The sequence below is a fragment of the Bufo bufo genome, chromosome 6 (assembly GCF_905171765.1).
Source record: "Bufo bufo chromosome 6, aBufBuf1.1, whole genome shotgun sequence".
Taxonomy (NCBI): Eukaryota; Metazoa; Chordata; class Amphibia; order Anura; family Bufonidae; genus Bufo; species Bufo bufo.
The window spans coordinates 38,951,705-38,974,464 of NC_053394.1; the positions used below are offsets into that span (position 1 = coordinate 38,951,705).

At 48.7% G+C, this 22,760-nt stretch overlaps 1 protein-coding gene across 2 annotated transcripts in view; it reads left to right on the top strand.

The window, feature by feature from the left end:
* Positions 1 to 22,760, top strand: part of EDRF1 (erythroid differentiation regulatory factor 1) — a 103,550-nt gene that overhangs the window by 65,095 nt on the left and 15,695 nt on the right. For both annotated transcript variants that reach the window (XM_040435203.1, XM_040435204.1), the window contains 6 exons: positions 952 to 1,137; positions 3,027 to 3,227; positions 4,425 to 4,643; positions 8,814 to 9,040; positions 15,810 to 15,968; positions 21,601 to 21,750. In XM_040435203.1, coding sequence (XP_040291137.1) covers positions 952 to 1,137; positions 3,027 to 3,227; positions 4,425 to 4,643; positions 8,814 to 9,040; positions 15,810 to 15,968; positions 21,601 to 21,750 — 1,142 coding nt within the window. The remainder of the gene's footprint in view (positions 1 to 951; positions 1,138 to 3,026; positions 3,228 to 4,424; positions 4,644 to 8,813; positions 9,041 to 15,809; positions 15,969 to 21,600; positions 21,751 to 22,760) is intronic.

A 22,760-nucleotide genomic window follows, 5' to 3' on the forward strand; every position in this document is an offset into this window, starting at 1 on the left:
AGGGATTGGTTGTACGTATAAAAAAAAAAACACGATGCAACAGCGCTCTGCAAACAAAGTACAATAATTCCATAGTTATAGAAGATATTCTGGTGCTAATGCTACGCTTATTTTTGAGATTTTTAGCAAATAGATTTTGAACAAAATTATTTGGGCCCGTCTGCCGACGTCAAGGCGAATCTCTATCAGACGGGAACCTAACACTAAATACTTTATGTGCCATACTGGCCACCATAAAATTCAGGGAATGCTGGTTCCACATGTATGCTGGGTCCACTCTGCCATTTGCCATTGTTTTGTGCCATTATGGCCTCCATTCAATCCAGGGAATGCAGGTACCAACATGCATGCTGAGCCCACTCTATACCTCTCCTGGTGCCAGACAGCTTCCAATTACTTCAAGGAGAGCAGGCTACAGCTTTATACTTACACAGATTATGGGGTAGACAGGCCGGTCAGGGGTGCAAGACCAACTGGAGTCTGCCACACCTCCAGCTCAGTACAACTCTTCGTTTTTTTTTCTTCGTGTTTTCTAGCCATGACGGCGTGCATTGGGATGTGCTGACTGACCCCCTTTTCCTTGCTGTGGTTTTACGTATGTCGGTCCACCACACCATTCACTTCTATGGGACTGACTGAGTGCTGTCCGCTCCAGTCCCATAGAGGTAAATGGAGCAGTGGACTGACATTCATTCAAACAAGGTGCTCGTGGATACGTGATAAATGATGTTCCGGGGATATCGCCTTTTAAAATGTCAGGGATGCGGCCCTCCAGCTGTTTTAAAACTACAACTCCCACCATGCCCTGCTGTCGGCTGTTTAGGCATGCTGGGAGTTGTAGTTTTGCAACAGCCGAAGGGCCGCAGGTTGGGCATGCCTGGCTTAGGTAATTAAATCCCTGATTTAAAAAAAAACATGGTAACAGCGGTTTAATTTTCTTATCCTTTCTAGTGGAAAGTTCTAAGAACCAGTGCTCCAGCAGATCTGGGATTGTCCCCGGCTCCTGGCAGTTCAAGATGAAGCTCCAGCTGATTATTAAAGCCTCAAAAGCGTATTATGTGTTGTCGGACGCCGCAATGAGCCTGCAGAAATACGGCCGAGCCTTGCGATACGTTAGGCTGGCCTTACAGTGCTATGGTAAGCTGCTGACTGTAACTGACACAGGGAGACACTTTTAAAGGGGCGCTACGCTACCATGAAGAGTTCAGGGGTCGCCACTCTACCATGAAGAGTTCAGGGGTCGCTATTCCCTGCACACCGGCACTACTCACCACTGGCTATTTGGGAAACTGCAGCAGTCAGAGCCTCTGCATATGATGTCAGGCCTGAATAGAGAGTCAAAGCAGATGAGTAATGGATGGAGCGGACTACTACAGTAATCAACGCCGTTCTCTACACAATGGTCATAGTTACTGAGCTACTCTGGAACAGCTGATAGATGAGGGGGCAGGATGTTGGACCTCTGCTGATCAGATATTGAAGGCCTATCCTAAAAATAGGCCATCAATATTAAAAGTACTGTATTTTTTGCTCTATAAGACGCACCTAAGTTTTGGAGGAGGAGAATAAGAAAAAAATATTTTTCATTAGACCTCAGATCAGACACGCAATGTGAATCAGAGCTTAGCTCAGAGCCCCAATCAGACCCCCAATGTTAATAAGGCCCCCAGTAACACCTCAGATCAGACCCCAATGTGAATGACCCCCAATCAGACCTCAGATTAGGACCCCAATATGAATAAGAACCCAGCCCCCCATTCAAATCTCAGATCAGACCCCCTATGTGAATAACTCCTAGACCCCCGATAACGGCCCCATTATGAATACCCCCCCATTCAGACCTCAGATCAGACCCCCGAATGTGAATGACCCTCAGATAACAGCCCCATTATGAATATTTCCCCCATTCAGACCTCAGATCAGACCCCTGAATGTGAATTATCCCTAAACCTTAGTACAAACCCCCTTGCTCAGAGCAAATGAATAAAAAAATCCACTTACCTCTCCTGCTCCGGACGCCGCCTCCGCTCCCAGGATCCAGCCACTGACGTACTCGCGCTGTGTGCAGTCACAGCACAGCTGACGGCAGAGGATCAGGAATAGGTGAGTACAGAGCCCGAGGTGCGCTGCATTCACCGCTTCCCGGTACCAATGAGCGCTTCCACAGTGGAAGCGTTCAATAGTATTCACCCCATAAGACGCACTGGCATTTTCTCCACATTTTTGGGGGGGGGAAAGTGCGTCTTATGGGGCAAAAAATAAACTACTACTTTAAAGGGTTGGCCAGTTTCTTATATTGGATCAATATCTGATTGCCCGCACCCCTGCCAATCAGCTGTTTGAAGAGAATGCAGCACTCCGTCATTGCAGCGGTGAGCAGGTGTAATTACATCTGCTCCATCCCATTCACGTCAATGAGAAGGAGCCATTAAACTGTCTGCTCTTTCCCATTGAAGTAATTGGGATGGACGAGGAGTAATTACATTACTACGGTAGTTGCTGAAATATCAACGGCGAACAGGTTAACAGTGAAGGGAACGCCGCGCTGCATTGTCTTCAAACAGCTGATCTGATTTCCGACACCCCCTGCTCATCTGAAATTGATTACCTATTCTTAGGTATAGCAAACTGGCCAACCCTTTTAAGGCAAAATATAGCCTGGTCTTCAAGGGTTAAAGGGATTATCCAACCCCTATAAGGCCCCCCCCACCAATGCCCGGGCTCCTCAGATAGGTTATACTTACCCCGCTCCCCGACACCCGCATCGCTCCTGATGCCCGCACAGCCGCTGCATCTCCCCATCACGCAGATCAAAACATATCCACGGGTGGGCTGGGGCAGCCAATAGCAGGCTGCAGCAGGACTAGCCTCCCTAGCATCGCGGGTAACTCCAGGAAGGCTCGCTAATGGCTAGTCCCCATAGATGGTTTTGTCATTTAGGGACAGGACTGATAAATACCACAGTACCGGGGCACTGACAGGTATACAGCTGCTCTTCTACTTTCCCTTTGTCTTCTCCTGTGTAGATGCTTGCAGCTGCCTTTGTACCAACCAAGTTCCCGAAGTGATGCTGCTGCTGTGTCAGTACCTTACTCTCTGCGGCGACATCCAGCTCATGCTGGCGCAGAACGCCGGCAATCGAGCTGCATATTTTGAGGAATACAATTACCAGACGAGAGATGATCAGGAGATTCTGCACAGTCTACACAGAGAATCCTGCTGTGAAGGTGAGTCCTACTGATGTAGTATGCACTCCTTCTAACGTACAACCCCCATTACTCTACATTACTTCACTAGCATGCCACCTGGGTAGCTACCTTTATTGAGTTGAACTAGTTGCACCCAAGAATAGTTAAATATCGAGGACGGCATGCTTTGCCTACTTCCGACACAGAAACTGTGTCTAGTATAGGCGATGGTGAGGTGCTAGGGCTGCGCGCGACGAGGCGCTGCATGGGCTGGGCTGCGCGCGACGAGGCGCTGCATGGGCTGGGCTGCGCGCGACGAGGCGCTGCATGGGCTGGGCGCGACGAGGCGCTGCAGGGGCTGGGCTGCGCGCGACGAGGCGCTGCAGGGGCTGGGCTGCGCGCGACGAGGCGCTGCAGGGGCTGCGCGCGACGAGGCGCTGCAGGGGCTGGGCTGCGCGCGGCGAACGAATAGAACCCTAGACTGCAATGGTTTTGAATACTGACGTTTTTCACGGTCATGTGAATGTAGCCTTATGGTCCCTTTACACGGGACGACGATCTAGCAGATTGTCAGAAAGGAAGCATAGGTAGCGATCTGCTGTTCGCCAGTGGAGGAGACTGGTGCATAGGGCAGCATGTTGGCTCAGTGGTTAAAATCCGACCAAGGACAATATCTGCATGGAGTTTGTATGGGTTTCCTTCAGGTACTCCTCTCTTCTCCCACACTCCAAAGACCTTATTGATAGTGACCTTAGATGGTGAGCCCCATTGGGGACAGCGTGATGCTAATGTCTGTAAAGCGCTGCGGAATATGCTCGTTTTGCTCGTTCATTGTGTGCTCAGTGGTGCATGTACACCACAAGATCACCGCTAATGAGCATTACTAGTAACGCTGGTTAACGATGACCGAGTGTAAAGGGCCCATTAGAAAAGAGGGAAAATGACGTGTCAGTCAATGGTTGACAAAGGGAAAGAAACTTCCTGTAAAATCAGAATGTGACAGACAGCTTCTGCATAAGCAGATAAGCAGTGCCCATGTAGTGCCGCTGATCTCTGCCTCATTGTCACGTTCTGTATCTTCAGAGTGTGATGTGTATTATAATAATTTTACAGACCATGCACATCATGCATACAATCTGAGTGCATTATATAATATACAGAAACGCGCTCGTTCCTGTGCGCTCTGCTGACCTGATCATGGCCGTAATTCCATCGATAACTTGTTCTTCTTCTCAGAGTTTTCATTTGTGAGCGACCTGATGACTGACTTGGAGTGCCAGCTCTTCATCAGCTGTAAGTGTTATGAAGCCACCAGCGACATCCTGGTTGTCACCAACCTCAAGACCCAAAACCCTGAGCTGCAGTCTCAGCTGCTGAAGCGACTGGGCAATATCCGCAACGAGGTCGGAGTGTTTTATATGAACCAGGCAGCTGCCCTCCAGACCGAGAGATCAGGTAGGTGCTCCAGACTGGTCTGTGCACGGAAAAAAGATACAAAACATCCTGCACGATATTGTATGTAAATATACGGATGTGCATGGCTACATTTATAAAGCCACGGAAAATAGTGCACTAAAACAATAGATGTAAACACAATATATGGACTAAGCCCTCACTCTAATAAATAAAATATGAGACACTCAGCAATATTTTGATCAAAACACATCTGTGCCCGCCTACCAGCGCCACGGTGGTCTCAGTCAGGCAGGTCCTACTCTAAATCTATTTATGCCGTATGGGCATCTATATTTAGTAGAGCAGACCCTGCACATTCAGTGTGCTGCTCCAAGTTACCTCTGTGTGCACTAAGTAACCAATGAGAGGAGGAGCACGGGGTGTAATATAGGCAATTATATACATCTGTGTGATTACCGTCATTGGAAATCCCACTCCTCAAATAATAAAGGAGAACTTTATATTTCTCTAGTTCGATTTTTATGAACTCGTCCAGGATTTTAAAAACATGGCTGCTTTCTTTTCAGTGTCACACGTGTCCATGGGTTGTGCCTGGAAATGCAGCTCAGCATTGCCACTATACCCCACAAACGTACACCAGTTTGGCACTGGTTGCTGAAGCAGGCAGCCATTCTAAGAAGTCGGACCTCTACTAATCTAATATTGATGGCCTATCTTCTTACAGTCTTGAATACCTCCTTTAACAAGGTGTTGGACCATTCGTTGAGCCAAAAGTGTGTTATGGTTGGACCCTGACCAAGAAAGAGAAGTCCCTACTCCTAGTTAAAGGGAACCTGTCACCAGGATTTTGTGTATAGAGCTGAGGACATTGGGTTGCTAGATGGCTGCTAGCACATCCGCAATACCCAGTTCCCATAGCTCTGTGTGCTTTTATTGTGTAAAAAAACCTATTTGATACATATGCAAATTAACCTGAGATGAGTCCGGTACGTTAGATGAGTCAGGGCCAGGACTCATCTCAGGTTAATTTGCATATGTGTCAAATCAGTTTTTTTACACAATAAAAGCACACAGAGCTATGGGGACTGGGTATTGCGGATGTGCTAGTGGCCATCTAGCAACCCATGTCCTCAGCTCTATACACAAAATCCCGGTGACAGGTTCCCTTTAAAGGCTATAGACACATTTTTTTTTATGATTATGTCTTACTCATTTTGGTCTTAAAATAATTTTTCCAATTGGATTTTATAAAAAAAAAAAATCTGCAGTTTTTGTGATACATGCAATTAAAAATAAGACTATTTGCAGACTCTGCCTCCTGAGTTCTGTCAACTGACGGCTCATGTGAAGCCTTATCTCTGAAATCCTGACATCATAAACAGTCATTATAGCTAAACGCTTATTAAACTGATAAGAATGTGGCTTAATTGAGTGTGTATGAGGCCAGGAGATCAGAGGCAAGGCATCACATGAGCTCACAGCTGACGAAACGTTATGTATCACAAAAACTGCAGCATTTTTTTTATAAAAACGAATTGAAATTTTTTTATTTTTCCCCAAAATTAGAGAAATGCAATCATAAAAAAATTGCTCCGAAGGAGTCCATAGCACAGGGATCAGCAACCTTCGGCACTCCAGCTGTTCTGAAATTCTGAAACTACAAATCCCAGAATCCTCCTTTCACTTCTACGGGAGACACAAGAACAACCGAGTAAGTGTGCACGCTGGGAGTTCACAGGAGCTTTAGTGACGAAGGTTGCTGATCCCTGCCATAGCATTTAGGATCAGTACAGAAAAAGTAATGTATGTACACAGTGACTACAACAGCAGAATAGGGAGTACAGCTCTGGAGTATAATACAGGATGTAAGTGAGGATCAGTACAGGGTAAGTAATGTAATGTATGTACATAGTGACTCAACCAGCAGAATAATGAATCGCAGCTCTGGAGTATAATGTAGGATGTAACTAAGGATCAGTACAGGATAAGTAATGTATGTACACAGTGACTGCACCAGCAGAATAGTGAGTGCAGCTCTGGAGTATAATACAGGATGTAACTCAGGATCAGTACAGGATAAGTAATGTATGTACATAGTGAGTGCAGCTCTGAAGTATAATGCAGGATGTTTTACACAGCTGACATCTGCCCACAGTATGTGGGATCAGAGATAACCGACCCGCAGGCGGACCGGGGCTGCCCCATTGTAGTATTTTGAAGCAGAATCTGCTATTGGAGGTGCACTTGAAGTTAGCAGGCGCGTTCCTAGTCCCCCTGTAACCTCGTCGGCCAACTATAATGTGCTAATGATTTCTGTACTGCGCTTTGTTCAGTTGCATATATAGTTAAGCACTAGAGCGGAGTTCCTGCAATTTTCATTTTCCTTTTTCCTGTTATTTTGAGTAGTGATTTTTCAGAGTCTGATGGAGATGAACCTTATATTTACATCCTCCTCATTTACATTTTTCTGGGCAATTTTCATGCAATTTCAGTCCATTTTCCTTTGAAAGGGATGAAGCTAGGATTCAGCGGTAACATTTAAGTGACAAAAACGAGTGTTTAATGGCAGTCGGAAAAAACACTTTTTCTAGTTGGGTTGATTATATGGGTGGCGTACATGACAGGCTTATCCTGTGCAGTGTCCTCTGGGACCTTTCCGCAGAGTTTTAGGAACTCATTTTTTTGGTCACTTCCTTAAGAAGAACCTGCTGGTATGCCACACACACCACAGTTCCTCAAGTAACCCCTCTGATCTTGACAGTTGGGGACCAAGGTCCTGTTTGCATTTCTCCTGCATAATTATGTTATTGGCCATCCACCATGCTGAAAACTGCATCACAGCTCCATCCAAAATACAGAAGTTCAGCACATCATCTCCTTAAAGAGGACCTTTCACCGATCCTGACATTGTGAACTAAGTATCATGACATATACAGCGGCGCCCAGGGATCTCACTGCACTTACTATTATCCCTGGGCGCCGCTCCGTTCTCCTGTTATGTCCTCCGGTATGTTCGGGGACTTGGTTATAGTAGGCGGAGACTTAGGGGACTTGGTTATAGTAGGCGGAGTCTGCCCTTGTTCTGCTGGGCGTCACCTTCTCCTAGGCTGTAGCACTGGCCAATCGCATCGCAGAGCTCACAGCCTGGGAGGTTTTTTTTCTCCCAGGCTGTGAGCTCTGCGATGCGATTGGCCAGCGATACAGCCTAGGAGAAGGAGACGCCCCTAAGTCTCCGCCTACTATAACCAAGTCCCCGAACATACCGGAGGACATAACGGGAGAACGGAGCGGCGCCCAGGGATAATAGTAAGTGCAGTGAGATCCCTGGGAGCCGCTGTATATGTCATGATACTTAGTTCACAATGTCAGGATCGGTGAAAGGTCCTCTTTAATCTTACTTCTTGCGCCCTTTACCTGCTCCACGATCTAAAACGTTTTATTACATTATAGATTTATAATTTACTTTATTTCCTAATATTACTAATAAATATCAACCCTTGAAAAATCCTTAGTGACAGACACTTTTTTTGTGCTTTTACCGCACATGGTGGTTAAGCAGTCCTAACTTTATTTGTTTTGTGTTTTTGTGACACCTAGTGCTTTTTATTAACGTTTCTTTTTTGTTTGAGAATTGTGTTTTTGTTTTTCTTTAGTTTTATTTGGGAAAACTCAAAAGATGAAAAAGTCTTGAAGGGGTTCCGCAGGCCCAGTGACGTCACGACTAGTATCAATGGCCTGGGCGCGGCTAAGCTCCATTTAAGTGAACAGAGCTTAGCCCCGCCCAGGCCACTGATACTAGTCGTGACGTCACTGGGCCTGCGGTAAACAGCGAGAAGGCCACGGCGCTACTGCCTTCTCAAACAGCTGATCGGCAGAAGTCCCGGGTGTCGGACCCCCGCTGATCAGATGCTGATGATCTATCCAGAAGATAGATCATCCGTTTAAAAAAACTGCAGAACCCCTTTAAATATGCAAAAAAATAGGACACCAAAATAAATTACTATAATGGGTTCCCTAATTAGTACAGGTCATATGGATATATAATATGTATCATTTCATCTGAATGGGGCGATAATGGTGTTTTCCGTTGGCGTGGGCATTTTTATTTTTTGCTTTTATTTGGATTGTATTGTATTTTTTTTACTTTGTTTTTTTGAGACATTTTTAGCACATATGTCATTAAACTTCATTTCTTCTGCCATTTTTCAGCAAACAAAGGCGTCTCTAGTTCCGAGCAAGACTTGTGGAAGAAAAGCTACTCCAGCTTCGAAAAAGGAATCTCTAGCTTTGAATCGATTGAGGACACCACGAACACCTCCCTCTTGTTGTGTAACATGGGGCGGCTGATGAGGCTGTGCGCCCAAGCTCACTGCGGCAGTGGGAACGATGAAAGGAGAGGGGAATTCTCTCCAGATGAGGCGCTGTACTATAATAAGGTATGGATGCGCTGTTGTAGAAGCCATTCACAATCACATACATTGTATGATTAGTTTGGCACTGATCTTGACTTGACTCCTGAGCTGCGGTCACAATTCTGTTATCGGAAACAGCCTTGGCATCTGATTCATCCACGGATTTTGTTGCAAATCCACAGCGGGGTCTTCATGAGTTACATGCAGATTTTGCTGTGGATCCACTGCAGAATTCACCCCTCCTGCCTCAAAAATGATGAAAATCCTTGGCAAATCAACAACATAAGGATGCACATGGTGCAGATTTATGTGCAAAAATTCTGCATGAAACACACAAATCCATACTTTTGTGCTAATTTCCAAAAGATCTCACCCTTCCACTGAAAAGGGTGAAATCCACACAAGCGCAACAGTTGACTTGCTGCAGATTTCAAAATCCGCACAGCAGGTCCGTTTCTGCACCTAAGAAAAAAACCATAGTGTACATGAGATGTGTCTAATCTCATACACTTTGCTGGTACTGTATTACACTGTGGTTTTTCTTAATGAATATCCCCATTGAAAAAAACTCACATAATCCGCATCATGTGCAGGCAACATTATTGTCATGCAGCAAATCTGCAGCAATTGCTTCCCATGTGCAGTTACTCTAACATTCCCCATATGGAAAATATGCGGCTGTAGACTGTAATTCAGACTGTACCGTGTGTTTTATGTACCTTCTTTTCATAAAATGTTTAATTGTGTTCAAAGGCAGCCGTATGTTTTATTGTATAAAGTAATGGTGGCACATGACTAGTCCGGTAGGGTCTTTCTTTCTCGTGCATGGCATTGGGGGACACAGCACCATGGGTATATGTCCAACTACCACTAGGAGGCACTAGACACAAAAAGTGTTGGCTCCTCCCCGTTGGGCTATACCCTCTCCACAGGCACAAGGCTATCCAGTTTTTTGTCTAGTGTCCGTAGGAGGCAGACCTGTCCTGCTTTTTTGCAGGTCCTGCTGTTTATTTTTTATTTTAGTTTTTATTCTTTTTTTTTTCTCTCTTCTGCAGGTCTCGGTGATCTCCACCGTTATACCTGCTGCAGGCTGGGGCTCCATCGTGTTCCACCTTAGTTGCCCCCCCCCCTGCGGGCGCGTACTTCTGTACCATCGCCGGTCACCCAGTCCCCACAGACTGCATCCGCAGTGGCTTGCCGGCATTCCCACGGTTCCCGTGTTGAGTCTGCCGAAGGGGTGACCCTGCGGCGCCCGAAGACATCAGATGGTGAGTATAGTGAGTATATTCCCCTGTCCCTGCCCCAGGGTTAGGTTCCCTCCTGTGGCCAGGGGGGTGGGATCCACCTTAGCTGGGGGTCCTGGGAAGCTTCCATCTTCCAACACCTTTCTCTTCCCCCTTGGTTGGTTTTTTCTCTCCTCCCTGGCCACACAGTCCAGGCGTCGCTTCTTCTGGGCCTTCCCCGCTACTTTAGTCCCCGGCTTTTGCAGGGACTAGGCCTCATCTTCCATGGCCCGTTCCCGGCTCCCAGGTGCTCTGTTTGCCCTGTTCCGCCCACCCCCAGGCGTCGCTCCCCCCCCCCCCCCCCCACCCTCCTCACCTAGTTTTGTGGGTCCGGAGGCCCCTCGGTCGGCCGCGATTCGTCCCGCCCCCCTCGCTCCATTCCCGGCCGCCTCATAAATCGAGGCCCCGGCTTTTGGGCCTGCTAGGCCGCGATCTTCCTGGCCCCTCCTCCTTGCTTCCCGGGCTTTTCTGACCCCGCCCGGCCCTCGGGAGGGGCTATCTCCTCCACCCTTTACTGGTCTAACGTGGGTTATCTATACCAGTGGATAGATCCTCAGTTTTAATAGAACTGCAGACCCCCTTTAGGTCATTGTCCTATGTACTGTGTGAAGGCAGCTAATGCTGTACATGGGGATCACTCAAGTCGTCCCCCCCCCCCACCCCTCCTCAATTGCTTCATTTCTCCTGCAGCCTCTATAGCTGCTGCAGCACCTCTTTGGGGAACATGGCATCCGGGTCCAGATATGACAGCCTCTGCTGGCTGCTCTATGGGGGTCTCCTCTCCCAGCCTCTCCTCGGATCGCCACGTCTTTTCACGTGCGTCCGCTGTCTACGAAGGCTGCCATGCGGTCGGCCTGTCCCTGCTTGTGTGCAGTACCTCTTTCCAGACCCCATTGTGTCCCCTGACCAAATCCTTTTGTGTAGGTCCCTTCTGAATGGTCTCCCTCTTTGTCAAAGCCATGGGAACCTTGTCCGACTCTCCCAATCCCTGGCGGAGTTGCTGGACCGCTACCTATCCAATTGCGGCCTCCTATGCCCTCCCAGGGTCCTCCCTGCAGATGAGGCATGCTCAGATACCGGGTCCGGCAAGGGGTAGCTCACAGTACAACCTCGGGTGGTCTCAACAGGATTCCACCCCTCCTCGGCATCCTCGGGTCCTCCCCAGGACAGGCCTGAGGCTGGTGACGAATCCTTTCCCGTCACCCCATCCGTTGCCTCGGGGGACACCTCTGCACCGATTCCCTCGGAACAGAGCATCAGGCGGTCTTCCTCCATACAGAAGCCTCTGGGAGGTCAAGACTAACGTGCATGGAGGAACCTCTCCTACCCAGGGTTGGTATCCCCTCTAGTGGATTTTCGGATGGCGCTTCCCTGACTGCACAGGTATTCAACCGCACAGGTAAGGCAGCCGTCCCCGTGTTTAGCATAATGAGTCACCTACTTGGTGTCTCTGGTACGTACGCCTTCTCCTTAACAGGGGGGTACCTGCACCACTGCCATAGGCTGTACCTGACAAGCCTTCCTGGTTCCCCTATACCAGGGACTATGCTCTACACATTTGAGAGTGTTTCCACCGGGTCCCCATCCTGGTGCTGGTGTTCGCCACTCTACCTCATAACAGGGGGTCCCTGTTCTAGGCAAGCGCCTCCTGTAGGTTGGTAAGGAAAAGCAATTATATATGGCTGTTTCCATCCGCCTTGCTCTTTTTCATAGGTAGAGTACCTACACCTACTCCAGATGCTGAAGCCATTACTCCTGGCTGGCTCTATGGTGTTCCATGCGGCACTATTTCTCCCTTCCGGGCGAGATACACAGGCCGCCTTCAATTGCCTTGGCAATTGCACCTGTCTGTTCCCAGCCACTTTGCTCCTTTCATAGGTAGAGTACCTACACCATCTCCTGATGCTGTAGCCGATACCTCTGGCTGGCTCTATGGTGTTCCATGCGGCACTATTTTTCCCTTCCGGGCGGGATATACAGGCCGCCTTCAATTGCCGTTGCAATTGCTCCTGTCTGTTCCCAGACTTTTTTGCTCCCTTTCTTAGGTAGAGTACCTACACCATCTCCGATGCTGTAGCCAATACCCCTGGCGGGCTCTATTGTGTTCCATGCGGCAACATTTCTCCCTACGGGCGAGATATAGAGGCCACTTTCAATTGCCGTAGAATTGCCTCTGTCTGGTTCTAGTCGGCACCAAGCTGCCACCTTGGTCCCTTCATAGGTAGAGTACCTGCACCATTTCCTGATGCTGTAGCTGTTGCTCCTGTCTGGCTTTATGGTGTACCATGTGGCATTTTCTCTCCCTTACCGGACGAGATATTGAGGCCTCCTCCAATTGCCGTGGTCATTGCACCTACCTCATCATAGTGTGCACCAAACGGCCATCTTACTCCCTTCATAGGTAGAGTTCCTGCACTGTCTCTGATGCTGCAGCCGTTACACCTGTCTGGCTCTATGGTGTACTATGCGGCCCTGTTTCCCTTTTTTTCAGGCGAAATAGAGGGCCTCCTTCAGTTGCCATTTCACCTACCTGATTGTAGTGTGCACCTGTCTTGTTCTTTGTGGTACCGTGCAGCCCTATTTTCCCCTTCCCGGGCGGAATATAGGTACCATTGCTAATGCGGTAGCTGTTGCACCTCTCTGGTTCTAGGGTGCACCATGTGGCCACATTGCTCCGATCTTAAAGGTAGTACCTCTACCATCTCCAGATGCTGTACCCATTACACCTTTCTGGTCGTTTTCTGCACTACGCAGCCATATTTCTACTTTACAGGTTGAGTACCTGTACCCTCCAAATGCAGTAGCATTCCCAGATTCTGTGGCTATGTTTCCACTCTCCTTAGACATGCAGCCACTTTACCTATATTTTGGGCGTGTGGTTGTATTACTCAAGGTGCTGGGCCCTATGGTGCAATCTGTGGCCCATACAGTTTCTGTATTACTGGGTGCTTTCTGCCCCCAGGTTCTAATCTGTGCTTCGGATGTTGGTTTCACCCTTTTGGTTCTTCCATACATCTCCACTCCGTTTCTGTCGTGCTCAATGGTCTCCTTGTACTTCTCAGGGCACTGTCTACAACAGGCCATCCTGGTTCTGCATGTGCATGGTTTCCATATCTGGCAGGGGTGGGCCAGCCCAACCCCCACCTTGTCGGTCTAGTGCTACTTATTGTAGCTCCAGTATATGGCTGATCTGTTCTGATCTGGCGGGTGGTCCATATACAACCATGCTCCCTACACCATGGCCAGGTGGTTGTTGGCCTTTGTGCTAGGGTTGCTCTTGCCATCTCTATAAGGTACTACGGTTTGCTGCGCTTCGCGTTACCCCATGTTATAAAGGAGTACTCGCGTTGTTTCCTATTACAGAGTGGCCTATTCCTGGTGGAGTACAGGGATCTCCACTGGATCTTCTATCTTGTTGGGGCACGTAGCTGGTGAGCATCGGCCGCTGCAGCAGTTTTCGGTCATCGCTGGATGTCCTCTGCCACATGGAATCCTTCTGGGGTCATCAGCATTTTTCATCGCTGGACGTCCTCCCTGACGGGTCAGGGACAGGACCACTGAGCGCCACACACCTGCCTGGTAGGTAATTTTTCAGCTGGTTGCTCTGGCATCGGACAGGGTCCCGTAGTTCCTTCTGGGTCCAGGTGTTCTCGGTATTCCCTTATATTCTCTGCTTGGTTGTACTACATGACAGAGGGGCAGTCCCCTTGGACCTTGCCGTCGTTTGCACCTGTCAGGTACTTTCTCCCCCCTGGGAGTTTTCAGTACGCCGGTCGCGGCTGGTTTCTACATTTCTGTGTAGTCTCACCCGGCTTTTTCATGGCGACTTCTGCATTCCTTATGCATATGGATGTCTGTCAATTTAGTGGTACATCCCGAGCTGCTGTACTTGTCCTCTCTGGGACAATGTATACAGTTTGCTAGTCACTGTTCTTGCAATGGGTAGTTGTCCATGGCCAATGTCCCTTCCCCTATGGTAGTTTCATCTCTCCTTTCCTGGATATTCTGGCTTGCGTTGTCTTCTGGTGGTTCAGCTCCTGGTTCCTTGTGAGCCCATCCCGGGTACTCCTTCTGGAGTCCCTGGTCCCTGTTTATTTGACCACTCAGGTTCTGCATGGCAATCGTTTTTTTGGGGGGATCGGGGCCTGGGTTGATTGTTCCCTTTTTGGGTTCCAATAACCTTGTGGTCTTCTTGGGATTCGTGTCTCTTTTCCCATCCTCCCACGTCAAGTACCTGGTATTGAGTGGCTTAGCACAACGGCTTGCAATTCCGCCGTATGGTCTCCTTCGGGAGGGACCTCCTCCTGTTGTAGAACCTTTCCTCCTTAGGCGGTTGGAGTACTCTCCTTCTACTTCCATGTCTTTCAGTCCAGTGTGTCCTGCTGAGATTTCCTGGGCCTGTATCTGGTTCCTTTTTTCCCTGATGCTTCACATGCCCAGAGTTTCCTCTGGTCTTACGCTTCACAGTGATATCTTGTTTTCCGAGGCTCGGGCCTCATCTCCTGTTTTTGGGACGCAGGTCTTACTCTTTTTTCCTGCTTTTACCTACAACCCCCTCCTTCTCCAAGGGTTGGCGGTTTCCTCTAGCAGCCTTGGGTTTTCGCCTTTTAAATAGGGCGCATAACTTCATCATCTGCCTTGCGGTGAGGGGAGACCTGCTCCCTTCACAGGTGAGCCTTGCTACGGCTTCACTCACTCGTTTGGCTTCCAGTACTTCCTTGTTTCCTTTCTCCCCTGGCCTGTCAGGGGTTGGCCACAGGTTTTTTTCGCTCTTTGGGTCTGAGACAATTTAGAGCGTTAGGTAGTCCCAACACGCGGTGCTGTCCTAATTTTTTCTCCAGCCCTTGGCTGAGCTCGGTGTTCCCTTTTGCCGCCTTCTTGCATTTGGGATTTTCTTCCAGGCATTTTTCCTGGGGTGCTTACAGTCTTCTCTGATTCTTCCTTGAGGTTTCTTCCTTGTTATGGAACCTCTTGCCCATTCCGTGTTTTCTACTGTTGGGTCACATGGTTCTCCTGCACCTGTATACCCAACCGGTGGCATGGCTGTTCTTTTCCCACCCTCGGGGACTGCTTTGGGACGTCCCATGGTGCTGTGTCCCCCAATGCCATGCACGAGAAAATTGGATTTTTTGTACTCACCGTAAAATCCTTTTCTCGTAGTAGGCATTGGGGGACACAGATCCCACCCTATGTTTTTACTTCCGATTTTCCGGGCTGGTCTCTTGATCTTTCCCGGTACGGGAGTTGTTGGTTCCTTGCTTTTTTTCTCTCTCCTACTGCTTTTTGTACAAACTGAATAGCCTTGTGCCTGTGGAGAGGGTATAGCCCAACGGGGAGGAGCCAACACTTTTTGTGTCTAGTGCCTCCTAGTGGTAGTTGGACATATACCCATGGTGCTGTGTCCCCCAATGCCTACTACGAGAAAAGGATTTTACGGTGAGTACAAAAAATCCAATTTTTCACGCTGCTAATGGGGAAGTAATGGCGTGTAATCTTTCTTGCCTTTGCAGGCCATTGATTACTATCACAGAGCATTAAAGTCGCTCAATAATCGAGAAACTCATCAGGCTGTGTGGGATTCAGTTTACTGGGAACTGTCTACAACATATTTTACGATGGCCACTCTGCTGCAGGACTACGCCCCCATCTCCAAAAAAGCACAGGAACAGGTAATTAAAGGAGGCCCCATGACGCTGGCTACAGCTCCCTTTTTCCCAGTGACTATGGCAGAACATTTATCTGACCTGCTTTAAAATAATTACCTTAACTTAATTACCATATTTTTCACTTTACAAGACATACCTGAAGTTAAGACGCACCGAAGATTTTAGAGGAGGCAAATAGGAAAATATTTTTCATCAGATCGCAGAACAGATCCCCCGTGTCTGACCTCCCATCGGACCCCCGTGTCTGACCTCCCATCGGACCTCCGTGTCTGACCTCCCATCGAACCCCCGTGTCTGACCTCCCATCGGACCCCCGCGTCTGACCTCCCATCGGACCCCCGCGTCTGACCTCCCATCGGACCCCCGCGTCTGACCTCCCATCGGACCCCCGCGTCTGACCTCCCATCGGACCCCCGCGTCTGACCTCCCATCGGACCCCCGCGTCTGACCTCCCATCGGACCCCCGCGTCTGACCTCCCATCGGACCCCCGCGTCTGACCTCCCATCGGACCCCCGCGTCTGACCTCCCATCGGACCCCCGCGTCTGACCTCCCATCGGACCCCCGCGTCTGACCTCCCATCGGACCCCCGCGTCTGACCTCCCATCGGACCCCCGCGTCTGACCTCCCATCGGACCCCCGCGTCTGACCTCCCATCGGACCCCCGCGTCTGACCTCCCATCGGACCCCCGCGTCTGACCTCCCATCGGACCCCCGCGTCTGACCTCCCATCGGACCCCCGCGTCTGACCTCCCATCGGACCCCCATCAAAGATTAAAATAAATCTACCTCTTCTGTCCCACCGCCACTCTGCAGGATCGGCCGTCTCTCCTGCGATCATGCTCCCTGGATTTCATCGGGCCCGGAGTGCACTGTGTCCTGACTGCATACAGGGTCAGGTCATAGTGTGTACACAGTCAGGACATCTGCAGCTCCAGAGGTAGAGCAAGAAGTGGAGAGTACAGCCAGCATAGCTGCGCTACAGTCACTGCTTTCTGCCTCCTGTATACTAGTGAGCGCTTCCATATTTGGGGGGAAAAAAGTGTGTTTTATAAAGCGAAAAATATAGTAGATACTAAATATCCAGTTCAGACTAACTATCCAGATATCATTACTGGCTGTAATCTGTGCTGACCATGGCCTTTAAAATTGAGCTTAAACACAAAGGGGACTTTTTTTCAGAAATACATGTATTTTTCACAAAAAAAAAGCTGGCCTCTCTTTTGACTTGAAGAGAATCTGTCCCCAATATTTCGCCTGTGTGACTAATGCTAACGTGCTGTTTTGCAGTCAGACTTTGTTTAATGCATACCTTTGTTATCTTTATGTGCATTTCTTATTGCAATGAAGTTTGTCAAATATGTAAGTGAGGCTCAAAGTGCCCAGAAGGGTGTTTCTAATTTTATCAAAGAGCCCAAGCATCTTCTCCTGCTCCCAGTACCTCCCTCGTGCTTTCCTAACTCCATGGGATGTGGCTGATGCCCTCGCCTTCTGCCTGTGACATCATCTCTCCACTGGCGGTCTGTCTGGCTCTGCGCAGCCCAGTACATACTGCAGACATTTCGGTCATCGTGTGTACTGCGCCCCTGGCTTCACTGTGGGACCACCGAGATGACTGTCGTTCTACTTCTGGCGGTTCTGCAGTGATGAAGCCAGCCGCACTGAGCATGTGCACTACATACAGTGAGGCCGATTAAAAATGCACATAAAGATAACGAAGGTATGCATAAAATGATGTTTGAGTGTACAACAGCATTAGTTATATAGACAAAATATTGGTGACGTTCCCTTTAAGTTTACATTATGTAGTTGTAAAGATTTCAGGTTAGATTTACGTTCAGGAGAGCAGAGAGCTTAAAGGGGTATTCCCATCTGAGACAATGGGGGAATATCGCTAGGATATGTCCCCATTGTCTGATAGGTGCGGGTCCCACCTACACCGAGAACAGAGTAGGGAAGGTGGTGGCCGGAGGACCCTGGGTTTCCCTGGGTCCGGCCACCACCAAACGCTTTCCCCATAGTAGTGAATGGGAGCGCATGGCGCTTGTGCGTCCGCTGCTCCCATTTATTTCTACGGTGCCAATGGAAATAGCCAAGCCAGCGAGCAGAGCCCCCAACTTTCAGGCTCTGTTCTCGGTGTAGGTGCAGTTCCCAGAGGTGGGACCTGCACCTATTAGACAATGGGGACATGTCCTAGCGATATGCCCCCATTATCTGAGATGGGAAAACCCCTTTAACTGATGGATTTCTCACAACGGTACTGAGCAGCCTGCAATGTATGAGGGCACATGCTGGCTGCAGGAATTACATTAAATCTGACCCTTGTATGTGCATTATATATGATTTTTTTACCAGCTACCCTTTTGCAGACTCTTTATCTAATTGTAAATTATTCCTGAGCAAGTGTGTGAACACCAGCTGCTATGATGTCTCCCATACACAGCACACAGAAAGTAGAGGAAATTCCGCTATCACTATATTTCATGTACAGTATCCGCAAGGAGGACACTATTACTGAGCAGTGTAGCTGTGAATCCATTGTTAGGTTGAGCCAGTAAAACAATTACTAGAAGCAGCAGCATCTGTGCCTCTCTCTCTGTAGGTGCCCCTCTCCATAGATTTCTAAAGGCAGCAGCTGTAACCTGATCCCTCATTGAGCCTGTAGTCCATCATCTCTGCCTCATGTGTACAGATTTTATCAGTAATCTGACAGTAAGGGGGTGGATGGAGAGCAGCCTGATAAGTGGAGAAAGAGGCATTTTTTTTCTCTGAGACATACGAAACTTTTTAATATTTTCACTTGAACGCCTCAATCAAACGCCTCGCTCATTTCTCCTTCTTGATCATGTGCTCGAGCACTCCCTGAATACGGTGCCCTATAGATGTGCAGACGAATGTGCCTAATGCCCCCCACTAATCAGCTGGCTACTGCTGGTCCCTCCCCAGTAATCGGCTTTGTCCTGGTCACGGTCGCCCTACACATACGCCTACGAGAGCGGCGGAGAGTCTGCACCCTTAATATGACCCCCTGCGTATTTATGGAGAGGGGGTTCTGTGAGCAGCTGGTCTCCATGATTCTTTGTGACATGTAAGAATCCGCCTGCCAGCCTGCATTACATCCACCTCCTCGTCTCTGATGCGAGCACATTACTTTCACACAGTCCGTGTAACAGATCAGTCAGCTGAATTGATGGCGACGTCTTCGGTTCAGCTTCCCCACCATATGTTGCTTTTCACAATCTGATGCTTCTTAGAGGATATTACATGGAGCACTAATGGTGACTTGCGGCTCTGATTACCCACCAGTCTATCAGGGACTATACCACATAGGGCTATTTAAAGGGTTTCTGTCACCTGAAAAATGGTTAAGTTGTCTGAGCCTTTATTGAGAAAAACAAACTTTTATAATATGCTAATTAACCTCTAGAAGCGCGGGGGGGGGGGGGGGGGGGGGGGGGGCGTTGCACCTGCTCCTAGAGGCTCCGTTTGCCCACCTCTTTTCACGCCTCTTCTTTTGATTGACAGGGCCAGGCAGCGCTGCTTTCCTCCCGGCAGCCGCGTCCCTCACTGCGCCTGCGCCGAATACTGAACTGCGCGAGATTTACACTGCAGACACGGCCGGCGGGAGGAACGGAGCCTCTAGGAGCAGGTGCAACTCCTTCCCCCCCGCCCACCTAGAGGCTAATTAGCATATTATAAAAGTTCGTTTTTTACAATAAAGGCTTCAGGCAGTGAGATGGCACTAATACAGTTATGTTCAGCTGACATTAGCACATCGCTAATGTCATCCAGCTTAATACCCATTTTTCAGGTGATGGAAACCTTTTAAAGGGCTCGTCTGCTGTACATGAGCCACTTCTGTGTGTTTTCTTGGGGTACATGGGTGTGGTACGGTAGGAGACCCCATATTGCTGGAGGTCTCAGTTCATCCATCATTGCACAGTTGGACCATTGATTTCCAGAGGATGCCATGCGTTGCTTCCTTTCTCCTGCAGAAACTAAAGTCCGGGTTGTCCTATCCCATGGCACGATCGTCTGACCCTAGGAGACCCAGAGGGATTGCGCCCGTTAAAGAGAACCTGCCAGCTTCTCCGTTTTTATACTTGCACTGCCCATGAAATAACTATCATTCGGGAGCATCATTTTTGTTGAACACTGCTTCATGCTGTTCCTCTATTATTCCTCCTGGAAATGTATGAGTAACATCTAGCTGTTATCTTTTCAATTGTCAAAGGTTTCCTCCACACTCAGACCATGTCAGATTGGGTAGAGAAATTTCCAGGAAGGATAAAAGAGGGACGTCACAATGTACAGTTCTCTGAGCTGACCAGCTTTTACAGGCGAGTCAGACTATGTGCTGGGAATGCACTGTATAGAGCAGGGGTGGCCAACCTGCGGCTCTCCAGCCTGTTGTAAAACTTCAACGCCCACCATTCCCTGCTGTAGGCAGTGTGGGCATGCTGGGAGTTGTAGTTTTGCAACAGCTGGAGAGCCTCAGGTTGGCCATCCCTGGTATAGAGTCTACAGCCAGTCTGTCTCTGATTAACTAAGGACTTTTAGCCTTAAACCCCCTTTTTTTTTTTTTGCCCGATGACCATGTTCTACCCAAAGTAAGAAATGCACTCACCTGCTCCCTGATGCTTGGTTCCAGCACTGGTCGGGGTTCACATGCGCTGCTGGCGGTTTTCACTGGCCTCAGCGGCGGTGTGTCCCCAGCAGCACCTCAGCGCCTAGGTCACATGTCGATTGGGGACACATCAGTGCTGAGGCCATTGAATGGCTGCAGGTTGTATGTGACCCCATCTGGAAGTTTACAGGCCGGGCACCAGAAGGATTGCTGACTGGAGCTTCGGAGCTGGAATCGAGGAGACGGGTGGGTGCAGGCGAGTGCTTTTTTTTTTGCTTTTAGGTAGAACACAGTCCTGCCCCATTAAAGTAAATGTTACCAGCTCCCTCCACTACATGATGGACAGAGCTGTGTAGTTCCAGCACTGAAGATACAAGGTAACCGCTTATCTTGAGGATAGGCCATCAATCTCGAAATTCTGGAGAACCCTTTTAATGGGAACCTGACATCTAAATACCGTAATTGTATTCCACGTGAAATGACAATTCTGGAACAATTATTCTTATGACTCTGTTTTGGCATTCTTGTTTTATTCCTGCTAGAAGTTTATTGGTAACGGGTACAGATGGGTGTTACCAGTTGGGGATGTGTCCCTGCACAGTCTGTTATTGTCCAATCAGTGGAAGACTTTGCAGGGACACCCCCCCTCCCCTCCCCCAACTGGTAACACCCACCTGAACCTTTATCCATAAACTTCTAGTAGGAATAAAAGAAGAGCAGCAAAACATAGTCATATGAAATGATTCTCCAGAACTGTGATTGCAAGTAGCTACTAAAACCCACAGGTCAAGAGAGGTGGCGGGTCCTCTTTAAGGCCAAATTACGTATATATTCTCTTTTACCATAATGCGCTTTGTGTTCAGTGCTTTCCTGGTGTGCGCTGGGCAGACACTGCGGACTCGGTGTGCCCCCACTACTACATGAAGAGGAGGGTGAATGATGTGTAAGGCCAGGTGATTCCCCAGTGGTGGTCACTAGTCAGTATTATATTCCCTTCTGTATTTTATAGATCGAGAGAGAAGTCACCGAAGCCATGCTGAAGTCTTTGAAATACTGCGATGTGGACAGCGTGTCCGCCCGGCAGCCCTTGTGCCAGTACAGAGCAGCCACCATCCATCACAGGCTGGCCTCCATGTATCACAGCTCTCTGCGCAACCAGGTAGGCGTCCATGTTTAGCCGTTTTACTTGTACACATGGGCTGTACGTACTCCTATTTAGTTTTACATTGCACTTCTGAGGTCATATTGGTGCCAATATTGCACAATTTCTTATTATTCAGATCTCTAAATCTCCTGCTTTCCTTCACGCAGTCATAGCGTTAAAAGGGTTTTCAGAGGAAATACATTTTATTATTTTAAAGGTGTCACAAAGGGTTAAAATTTAAAAAAAAGGGGAAGGGGGGTGGAATGCCAAGGTCAATCTCGCCAATCTCCTGCCGTTCTGACTCTGGTCCGATATCAGCCGCTCTTCTCTTCCATGGTCCTGGGTTGACATGCTGGAAATGCCTGGAAAGGGCCAGAGCAGTGTCAACGTCCAGGAAGAGCAGCTGGGAACGGACCAGCGTCAGAACAGCATTGGTGGAGGGGAGGGAATATGGCCCTTTTTTAACCCTTCATGAATCTGTAAAAAAAAATAAAGTTCCTCCTTAAGATGCTAAAATTCTGCCCGTCTGTGGCCACCACTAGAGGGGGCTTACTACATACAGTTTTTTGTTTTTCTTTTTGTAATGGGAGCTTGTGTAAGTATGCATGCAGCTGCCCCTATAGGTGGCCACGATCAACTCTACAGTTGTGTCACCAATCCCAAAAAAGTGAGATATTTGTATGATCTAGTTGGCCATGCTTCCCTGAGCATTTCACACTTTCTCAGACTGTAGTGAGACTTGGCAGCGGTTTGGTCTCCTCTTTGCAGCGACGTCTCTCTCCGAAAGCTACGGTAAAGCATGGTCTCCCGAGATCCCGCTGCATCCGGAGGCTGACCAAAGGGGATGAAACTCCCCCTAGCAAGAGACGTAGCTAGCCTTACCTCTGTGGCTGGTTACTGCAGACTGACACGCAGTGCCAAATATATCCGGGGGACATTACTGCGGAATGGGGGAGGGCGGGTGCATATCCATAAGTGAAGTCTGCCCTGCTCAGGGAATCGTGGCCAACTAAAATATATTAATA